General features: G+C 35.9%; 1 protein-coding gene across 1 annotated transcript; it reads right to left on the bottom strand.

Annotated features, from left to right (window-relative positions):
- Window positions 1–4130: 4130 nt before the first annotated feature.
- On the bottom strand, window positions 4131–5069 carry LOC124506355 (olfactory receptor 52A5-like). The gene has a single exon (XM_047072405.1). The coding sequence runs from the start codon at window positions 5067–5069 to the stop codon at window positions 4131–4133; it is 939 nt and encodes a 312-aa protein (XP_046928361.1).
- Window positions 5070–11430: the final 6361 nt, after the last annotated feature.

The following is an 11430-nucleotide window of genomic DNA, read 5'->3' as shown; positions in this document are numbered from 1 at the left end:
ACCTTCCTTATAATTCAATAAGAAATTAAAAACATTGTGAAGGAGAATCCTTTCAGACCATAATAAATTCTCCCCAATCACATTAATATATTATAAGCAAATTCAATTGAAAGTATTTAAAAAATTGTTATGCTGTACTTATACCTTTTAAAATATTGAATATTTATATTTTCATATGTATATAATATTCAAAATAATGAATATTTATGTTTTCATAGGAATTTTTATAATGCTATTACATTTATTTTTACATATTTCAACACTATACATCCTATTTACCTAAAAGATATGTTAAACAAGAATTAATTCATAAATTACTCAAAGTATATATTATATAATTCTTGATGAGCATAGAATTTAACCAAAGGAAATAAAATATGTTGGTATAGCAGAAAACAGACTAAAAGCCATATGTCATTAGTGTTACATGGACATTTAGGAATCTGCCTTTTCTATTAAATGGATATTAGTTAAACGAGTATCTTTGTACTAATTTTCCCCCAAAGTTAACATACTGTGAAATGCTGCCCAGGATAGTTTATCTTTTACCCAGGATGGTTTATCTAACTAAAATGACAGTCTTCAGAGTGCCAGGGTGGCTCAGTCAGTTGAGTTTCTGACTCTTGATTTCGGCTCAGGTTATCATCCCAGGGTCATATAATCGATCCCCACATCGGGCTCTGCACGGGGTGTGGCGCCTGTTTGAGGCAATCTCTCTCTCTCTCTTTCTCTTTCTCTCTCTCTCTCTCTCTCCCTCTACCCCTCTCCACCACTCACTTTCTCTCTCTCCCTTAAAAAAAAGTAAAAAGTAAAATGACATTCCTCTATTTCATGAGTAACAATTACACTTCCCCTTAAACCTAACCTTTCAACAGAATGCCCCCTAATATCTTTGTTTCTTTCCCTTTGCCGTCATACTAAACTACCAATAAGTAAAATGTGAAAAATTCAGCCCATTAAATGATGCATCTTACAGGTAACCAGTGTCATCACAAATCCACCAATGTGTTACTTAGTAAATACCTGTTGATCCTACAATCAGTAACTCTCTGAGTACTATGCTAGATATTTGAGAAAGTGAAACTTTAGGCCATGTTTTCAGTTACTCATTATATTCAGACAGAATCTTGTGTGACCAGAAAGTAATAGAAAACTAAAGCTTTGTAGTAATATTTAGATGGTATAGTACTAACAATGCATAAATAAAAGCATTCTAAACATAACCCAGAATTTGCAAAGTGATGTCTTCCTAAAGCCTTCACAGAAAGATGTAAAATAATAGTTGAAGAACGGCATGCAATTTTCAGGGCTAGAAAGATTAGTTCTAGAGGAATTGGGATATTGTTTGAAAATACTGTGAGGTTTGGGGAGCGAGAGTATGCAGCAAACTCTAGCGATATGCAGCATCGACAGAACTCATGCTCAGAGGTGGGGAGTTTCAGTGAAACCTATACCATCAGGTTCTACAGCTTTGGTGAGCCAGGGATTAATCAGATCTTTCCCTACCTTCAGAGCAGTTTATATCTACTTACAGAAGAAAGATCTAGACACAAAGAAAGGCTTTCAGTCTAAAAAAGGGTTAGTTCATATGATAAACTCAAGGTCACCAGAAGGGAATTTCACAACCCCATAAACTGAGTGTTCTACCTTGTGATGAAGGCATCTTTTAGGCTCATTGATACTGATGAGTTACTGCTCAAAGGCCATCTCAGAGGACAAAGTGCTAGAGAGTACAAACACGTACACTCCTGCACACATACACACTCACACCCATGTTACATAAATTATACCTGTATTTATTTTTCTATATATCAACCCAGATTGGAAACCTTGAGGTTCACTGATGTCTTCAGTAGAAATCCAAAACTACAGATTTCATCCTACTTTTCTCTTTTTTGGTACTTATAATTTCCACCCAAGCTGAGGAAATACATGCTCATCATCTTTAACATGCATTAAATATTTTATACGGTTCATATAAGAATGAAAGTAGATATTGAATGAAATTTTATTCTTACATTTATTCAGTAAAATTGTATTTCTTATATACAAGGGTCAGAACCATATGAGGCATTGGAAATATGAAGATGAATTACTCAACATTTTTCTATATCATATTTATAGCTACCAAGTAGATACCTGTACTAGGGAGTTTTAGTTCATAAATTAAACATTAGAATAAACGGATTTTATGGCTGTTTTTTTCCACCTAGACCATCCTTCAAAATTCCTTATGCCAGTGAATGCAACACTAAGTCAATGAAACCAGTAAAAGATAGTGTAAGTCACTATTTAGTGTCATATATATATATATATATATATATATATATATATATATATATGACAAAAAGTTAAGTGACACTAAGTGGTAAATATTAAGTTATTAGACATCCAGTGTAATCCCCCAAACTATAGATACATTTTAAAATGATATGGTTTGAACTGTACACACTGCTATGGATTGCAAAGAATAACACAGAGCCCAAAAGGAAACCTCAATTAAGTCACCCTGGGGAAGATACCAAGAAATTTCTGAGCCTAATCCTATAGAATGAAGATTCCACCCATAAAGGAATCAGAGACAGAGGCTCCAGGTAGAGGGTATATCACAATGAGTGTGAGGCATAAAAGTAACAGAGATGGAGATATCTCTTGAAGAGATTAATGTCTTAAAAGCAAGAAAAAATGTCCAATTGGAAAAATCCTGACTTCTGGCACTATACAGATTATTGATCATCTTTGAAATTAATGGGCAGTGCAATGTTAATAGTGAAAACCCCACACAATTTTGTGTGTGACAGATGACCAAGTCTCCATGTGAAAAATTTATTCCAAAATCTGAACACAGTAATATAATGAAGCTGCTACTTTTTGCCCTCATAAATTCTGACACTATACTTCATCAACCAAACACAATGTGAACATATCAGGTTTATATCAAAGCATGATGTGAACATGCACTACCCAAGAGTTAGGATATAGAATGAGAGAGAGGGTCGAAATCTACATCTCATAATGTTATATCATTAGGCCATCATCATGCATCTCCCTTACATAGTTGTCGTGACAAGCCTGATGACTTTTACATTTAAATTATTTATTTATTTTATTATTATGATTGCTATAATAAAGTTATAAAACTTGCTATTTAAAATATTATTTTGCTTATTTATAAGGTCTTACCACAAAACAAGCAAGTAAGCTCACTGCTAATCATTCCACGTTTACTTCATTTGTCTTCAGTTCAAGTTTCTCTATTGGAATGTAATGTATTTAATAAATATATTATATATGCCCCCATAGAAGGCTGTGTGAAATACTATGGGGGGAAAGAAGAAATTATGATTACATTTTGATACATAAATTAAAAATCTCAATCTGCACTTAATGCTTAATTCATGATCACTCAGTAAAGAACTTTAGGATGACAAAGTGTGATCATAAATGATAGTAAATAAATGATAGATTTAGTTTCGTATACATTAGTATGATAATATATTAGACTGAATTTCTTATGTAGTAGCAAAAAGGCCATTTGATGTTTGTAAAGAGAGGCCAAATATTAATATTTAATTTGATTTTAAGAAATGTCTGTCTTAGTGACTGAGGGCTGATTTAGCTTCAAAAATGTATTCATAACTTTTGTCTGTCATGTGTGGAATAGATATGATTATCTCTGTGTGTTTCAATTAACTTTGTATCTGAAACAAGTGAAAATTTTATTTTATTTATTTTTTTAACGTTTATTTATTTTTGAGACAGAGAGAGACAGAGCATGAATGGGGAAGGGGCAGAGAGAGAGGGAGACACAGAATTGGAGGCAGGCTCCAGGCTCTGAGCCATCAGCCCAGAGCCCGACGCAGGGCTCGAACTCATGGACTATGAGATCGTGACCTGAGCTGAAGTCGGACGCTCAACTGACTGAGCCACCCAGGCGCCCCAAAAAAACAAGTGAAAATTTTAAAATAGGAGTCAGAGCCTTACTTTCTTGAATGCAAAACTATAATTTTATATTCCTGTGCACAATGAACTTGAGAAAACATAGACTTTAATCAACAATGTTTTTTTCACTGTTTTGTGGTTGTTTTTGTTTGAAATCAAGGAAGATAGTGAGAAATCAAAATGGATCCTTAGAGTGAAAAAATCTTGGACAACCGATCTCTAATCTGTTTGGTTTTCACCCCATACACAATAGGATTGAGCAAAGGAGGGACAAGCAGATAAAGGTTGGACAGAAGAATATGAATGTAGGGTGGAATGTGGAACCCGAACCTGTGTGTAAAGAAGGAGAAGAAACCTAGGAGATAAAACTCAAGGAAGACACAAATATGGGCAATGCAGGTGTTAAAGGCTTTGAGCCTAGATTCTCTCTGAGACAGATTGAAGACAGTTATAAATATTCGGATATAGGAGAGTATGATAACGATTATGTCAAATCCAAGTATAATGAAAGCCACAAACAGACCATAGATCTTGTTGATTTGAATATCTTCTGCTGCCAACTTCACGACGGCCATGTGCTCACAGTATGAATGGGAGACCACAGTGGTCCGGAAGTGTTTCAGCCGACATTTGATGAGGATGAGACATGGAGCTGAAAAGATGACTGCTCTGAGTGTCACTGCAACCCCAATCTGAGTGAGGAGTTGGTGGGTAAAGATGATTGCATGTCTCAGGGGATCACAGATGGCCACATAGCGGTCCAGGGCCATGGCCAGCAGAATTCCTGATTCGATACACTGGAAGGTGTGGATGAGCCACATCTGAAAGAGACAGGCATCGAAATATATGTCTGGTAAATGGAACCAGAATATTCCTAGCATTTTGGGTAGGATGCAGGTACTGAGAGCAATGTCTGTTGCTCCAAGCATTGCCAGGAAGAGGTACATGGGCTCATGGAGACTGCGTTCCGATTTGATGATGACCAGGAGCAGAGAATTCCCAAACAGAGCAGTGATGTACATGGCACAGAAAGGAATTCCAATCCAGAACTGCACAGATTCCAAGCCAGGGATCCCGACCAGTGTCAACACTGAGGGCATGAAGACTGTGCCATTGAGCTTGAGCATGTTGGTTTTAGAGACTCTTGATTTACAGCTTCTGATTCAAAGTGCCAGTATGCATTGAGTGTCTGTCTGCTGTTTTCTCTTCTCACTTGCATTCATACAATCAGAGGCTGAGTGTGATTTCAATGGCAGTTTGTCAGACATAGTCATTTTTTGATGGGACAATTAAATGCGTCCAGGAATGCAGACACAGGCTCCCTAGATGACTTATCTTGGATAGGATTGGGGAATTTAACTGATGCTCTATGTTAAACTTCTTTCTTGTTTTTTTGACCAAAGAAGTTTAAAATCTTTCAGTCAGGCAGTCAGAAGTAAAATAACAACAATAACAATAATGAAACACTCACTCTTGAGGAGCTATTCTCTCTCTTACGCAAACAAGAAGTCATGAAGTGGGGACTTTGACCTCAGGAAGCAATGATCTGCCTGTGGCAATGCCACATGACAAGCTGTAGTGTAAAATTATGCATATGGAGCATGTAGAAGAGATTATAACGGTGTATTTAGAATCTGCCTTTATCCCGAAGTTGGAATCTAAGGAAATTTTCTGAAAAAATGTAGATAAAATTTGATATTTTAGAGACAAATAATTCAAATAAAAATAAAATTTATCATGACAAAGAATAAATAAGACAAACTTAAGTTAGACTAAAGTGTTTTACAAGATTTGCTCATTGGAAAATTTATTTCTCATTTGAAAATTGAACTCGGGATATTTTTTTCTGATTGAATAAGAGCCCCAAATCAAATATTTCTCTGATTATTTCATCAAGAAGTTTTTCTATTATTAAAATAACATTTCCATTTTCATATGTATATAGGAAAACTGATCTTAATATTATTTTATTAAAATAAATCAGAAAGTATCAAAACCATTGAACATCTATACTTCAAATATACTATGCAATAGTAAATAAGTAATTATATTTTTTCAGTGGGATTCAGGTTATGATATTATTTCTAATAAAAAATAACCAATTTTGGCACCTGGGTGGCTCAGTCAGTTAAGTGTCTGACTTGGCTCAGGTCACGATCTCACGGTTCATGGGTTCTAGTTCGTGTCAGGCTCTGTGCTGACAGCTCAGAGCCTGGAACCTGCTTCAGATTCTGTGTCTCCCACTCTCTGTGCCCCCCCCCACACTCTGTCTCTCTGTGTCTCAAAAATAAACATCAAAAAATTTTTTAAATAACCAGTTTTAGCATATTTCTAATGAGCCACCTTTGGGAACTATTACCCAGCTAGACTCCCTGTACTCTGCCATCATTCTGCTCTGAAAGTGGCAGAACATGTTTTAAATTTCACGTGTGCTGGCAATTCCCCTATTTAAGCGTTAGTGTAATTTTTTTAAAGTTTATTTGCCTCTCACATACTGAAAGTAGGCACAATATTAATTTGGAATTAAGTTAATTTCAACATCTTTTTATTGAATGCCTTTTACGAAGATGAAGTTCTGTGCCAAGATCAGGACGGCCAAACAACAAAGGTACAGAACTCACTTGTATCAGAACATGAGACTGAACTTGTTTGACTATCTTGGGGTTCTGTTTTCACACTGGGATATTTGGCCCTATGGTTCAACTATACCCTGCATCCAGTTCCTGGGTTTCTAACCTCTTGCTTAATGGTAAAAAATCACTTTATAGATATTTGCAATAGCTATTCCTGGCCATTCCTCTAAATACTTTAATTCTTCTCTAAGAGCCTCTACTCCAAGGGGTCCACCGAGGCAAGATGTAGATATATGGACATTTTGACAAAATTTATTCTCTCATTTGCTGAATTTCAATGAAAATACAATGCTAAGTCTTAACTTATATTCCTTTGGAAGGTACAAAAAATGTGTATATATATGCAAAAGCTAGGTGGTCTCCTTCAAGATTATCTCTGTATTGAAAAATCAATTTAATTGAAAACCCCACTTGTGTGCTGCTCTAAGCATTTGCTTAGGTGATTACTAGGTAATCTAGGATTGAGAGAACTCCTTAGTCACTGATATGTGATCATTCAATCAGTTTAGATCTCAGATATGTCCAGAATCTACAGACAGGAACCACTTGTAAACTCTCTGGATTGATCTAATTATTCTGTTCCTGACATTTGGTATTGCTCTTATTCGCCCTTACTTTCCTAATCCTGACTATTCAATTCCCACCTCATCACACACACACACACACACACACACACACACACACACATACACACACACCATTATCTAGAATATTTGTTCAATCAGGCACATTTTAATTATAAGTATATGATGTACTGATTTTTTTTTCTCTCTGAAGTGAGAAGAAGAACTTAGTTTCCAAGGAAACTGTCTTCTCACCAGTCCATCTTTACTTTTTCACACTTAACTGAGCCTTTTGGTGTCTCCGTCAGCTGTGACAGAGCACAGTTGGGCTATGACCACAACATACAAGAGTCAACAGTACCTGAAGGAGGCTTTGCTCTGAGGATGACTTAATGCCAAAGGGAAAGCTGATTTCTCCTCTGATGGGGATTTATTGCACCCCAGCATCCTAGAATCTTATGTTTGGGAAGTACTCTATAAAGCTTCACAATTGATTATATGATTCCTCATGGAACATTTGTTTCTGACCACTTGGCCTCTTAGTGCACTATTAATTCTACCAAAAGGTGAATGTCTAAGGAGTCAGTTTATATTTTTATAAAATTACTTAGAGAGATAGATATATTAAATGACTATTTCTCCAACTATCTTCTTGAAGCCTGCAATCCCACCCAGTGTGATGTTTACTTTTTACTCAATTTGGGTGAACAAAGATTTTCTTCCTTCAACAGGCTTGTGCAAAATTATTTTGGGGGCATCATGGAAACCCCACTGTAAATGAAACCAAAATTCCATCCACCACAGTACTCCCTCAGTCCTGTAAGGGCTATAAATTCAAAAGCTTTGTGTATTTGTTTGCTTAAAATCACCACTCCTCTTTACTGACTAAGGAATACACCAATCTCTCTGACCATATAGCTCTCCTTCATTAATTCTCATTTTCAAGCCCCAGAACCTCACAGAAATCCTTAATGTGAAACCCATATTCTCACTGGTTACCGTTGCTGCCATTACCTCCTCTTTCTGATTCACATTTCTCTCACATTTTACTCATGCTATAATGCATTAGCTGCTCCTTTGCCACCTGACACCACATCCTTGCTCCTTTCACTGTCTACCCCCCTGTGCCTGAATATCTCACATTATAATCTATATATTCTGTTTTTCCAACAGAGAAGCTTAATGATATTGGAGAAAAAAATCACGATTCTGGAAGGATTCCCATGAAAATCCTGTAGCTTTTAATTCCCTGGCTGATTTCCAGCCATTTCTATTCATAAATTTCACCCCCGCCTCAACTCTATAAATAGCTCCTCTCTCTTGATGGTAAGATGTTGGTTACAATGTTACAAACTCTCACTTCTTTTCCTCTGGCATCTTTACTCCAGCAGAAAGGGAAGCTCTTCTCTGGCAGCTACTATTGCTAATTATATTCTCTTCTAAACAATTAGCTTTTTTGTTTGTTCATTAGCTTTCTCCCCAAACCCTGTATTTTCTTTTCCTTCTGACATATGGGTTTTTTTTTTTTATGTTACAGGTTTAAACACATTTTGTTATAATATGTGTCATGGTTTCCTCCTGCTAACGTTCTCTATCTTATTCTAATTGCCACTGTAATCCTTCCATGAATCACTATGACGAGCTGTATTTCTTAAATCAATAAGTGATTTTCCACACCATTCTCATAAACCTTTGTATCCATAACTCTTTGAAGTCCATTTTTTTTCCTAGAAAAAATTTAAATGGCACTTCGATGAAATTATGATAAATTTTCAGAAGACTCTGTTGATATTTGTTCAGTAGTCATTATATTTTCTCTTTGAAATGCGTTTTTCATTTCTGTGTCACATTCTAACCTATTTTTCTTTCTGTCTCAAAATACCTTCTCCTTGTTGCTTTGTTTGACTCCTTTTATATTGTTGATGCCACAACTTCCATTAATAACTGTATTCCTCTCCATGGATCTCTTTCTACTTATTCTATATATCCCTCTTGTCCAGAAATATTACCGAATCCATAGTTTCAATAACCACGGATTAAGAGTACATAACTATCACCTCTCCATAAATCTAACCTAAAGACAAGACATGCTCATTAAATCCCCTGTGTAACAGTCCCAGCTGTGGTGAAGGTCCTCTGTTTCAGGGAGCAGGGAGAATTAGTGAAAAATCTGATTTGGGTTTTAGATTTATGTATCTTTATTTAATCCAGACTTGCCAGTCACCTAGCCAATATACCTCACTAGGTTCAGGACTCTTGTAACTAGAGCTTTTATTGCGCATAGCTGGAGATGGTGGGGGGAAATCCTAAATTCCTGTAGAAGAAAATAGAATAACTAGCCCTCTTTCAAATCCAGGGGTATATTCAGTGATGAAATGCTTAGGAATAGGCAATTTCCTAATTTCCTAATTTCACTATTTCCATATGTGCTATTAATATTATTGCTAACTCTCACTGAATCACCCTTGCAAACTTATCAGTCACGTTGAAACGTATGCTAGAATTCTGCAAAGTAATTCATTCCTGTGCTTCTATCACTTCCTTCAGGTTTCCTCCTACCCTTCCTGGTCTTTCTTGTCTGCCAAATACTTATTATTAAACTCTCAACTCAAACATCACCTCCTCTGTGAAGAATTGTGTGATGTTATAAACAAAATTCAAAATTCTTCTTTTATGCCCCCAACATATGACTATTTATTAAATACATCACAGTAGGAACTAATTAGTATTTTACTTCCCCCTCCCCCAATCTATTTAACATCAGAAATGCATGAAACTTAATGGAGATGCAAATTCACTGACACTATTTCCAGATGTATATCTGCATGGAGAAGAGAGGGTCGAGATTAGGAAAAGTGAAGAATCAGTGTACGAAAAGTGTTAAGAATCTTATCTAGAAAGAATATGTTTCCACTGTTTTTATTTCAGTATTCTCTTCAAACACTCACATAAGTTAGGATGTATATTTGCTTTGGTTAAAGATATGAAGAGATTTACCACGGAAGAGAGGGGGAAATACTAGTCAAAAATGCTAACAAGACCAGGATGAACTCAGTATCCCTTCTTTATGCTCCTCATGTCCCACATGAAATTCTGACAATTGTTCTGCTCCTTTTAGAATTTCGTAATTCCTCATACATAATTACAAGTGGCACTTTCCCACTGTCCTTTTAGACCCTTTCTGACATTTCTCTGTGTACTCACAATCCCAGTTCTCCAATCTTCTCATGTGCACACACTGGCGTGCTAATGTAGCCAAACACACAGTTATAAAAAAAAATTGTTCCCAATGAGACTAATACAGGACAAATACAATATCAGAGGTGGGAAAGGCTATGTGATGCAATTCTCTTGAGGAATGTAGTTAGTGACATATTGCCTTCATATACTATAGAATATTTTTTCCAGCTTTCAAATAGCCTCTAAAATTGAATTCATGAATATCAGAAAGAAGTAAGCACTGAAACCAGGACTCCATTGCAAGTATACTCAGGGACTCATAATTTAACTTCATGAAGCTGAAAGGGAGAAGTGGAAACTGAGGGGTCTTCCCAGGAAGAGCTAATCTAAACACATGGAAGATGCTTTTACACTTGTGAGACAAAACCTTAGGGACTTTTTTTTCACTTAGATTAATCTCTTACTTCTAGAAATCACCTTGGTGGTTAATTTTAACCGATTGGTGCTAACCAAATGACCAAATATAGGATCAACTGCCTGGTCTTTCATAATAAGCTGGATCATAGAGGCATTTTCACCTTGGTTACACAAAAAAAGTGCACATTTACACAAAATGAGTTACACTGATTCATAATCCTAATACTGCCTCAGTAGAACTATTTTACCTATGATATCCCGAAACATTAATGAGTGGTTAATATAGCTTTTGTTGTTTTACATAACAAAGAGTTGTTGACCTCAGGAAGGCACCTTCTGGTTTCTGAAGGAAGGAAAACTTCCTCATAAGTGTATTATCATTATTGTTGTTATTACTATCATTACAAAATCAATCACAGCATGAAGTTGGGAACTCTGATTCTACCATAATTCTTACTCTATGGGAACATTCCTAATGAATATATAATTAATTTTTACTTATGTTTCTTGCTTCTTGGTTGGTTGAGGGGCACTAATCTAGTCTGTGGATTCAGAACAGTTTCTAGTAAAATCCTGGATAAATATACTTCTCATTATTCATGGCCATTATTTATGACATCTTTGGGGCTTACTTCCCTTATCTATAGAGTGTAGGATTTGGACTTTTTGATCATGAAACTCATCACCTGCTTTGG

The sequence above is a fragment of the Lynx rufus genome, unplaced genomic scaffold, assembly GCF_022079265.1.
Source record: "Lynx rufus isolate CCGP_SWC_20201006 ecotype Redwood Valley unplaced genomic scaffold, mLynRuf1.p SCAF_9, whole genome shotgun sequence".
Classification (NCBI taxonomy): Eukaryota; Metazoa; Chordata; class Mammalia; order Carnivora; family Felidae; genus Lynx; species Lynx rufus.
The sequence above is the reverse complement of the archived record's forward strand: the minus strand, read 5'-3'. Positions and strand labels throughout refer to the sequence as shown.

Coding starts and splice junctions, on each gene's coding strand:
- LOC124506355 (XM_047072405.1), bottom strand. CDS start 5,069: ATGCTCAAGCTCAATGGCACAGTCTTCATGCCCTCAGTGTTGACACTG.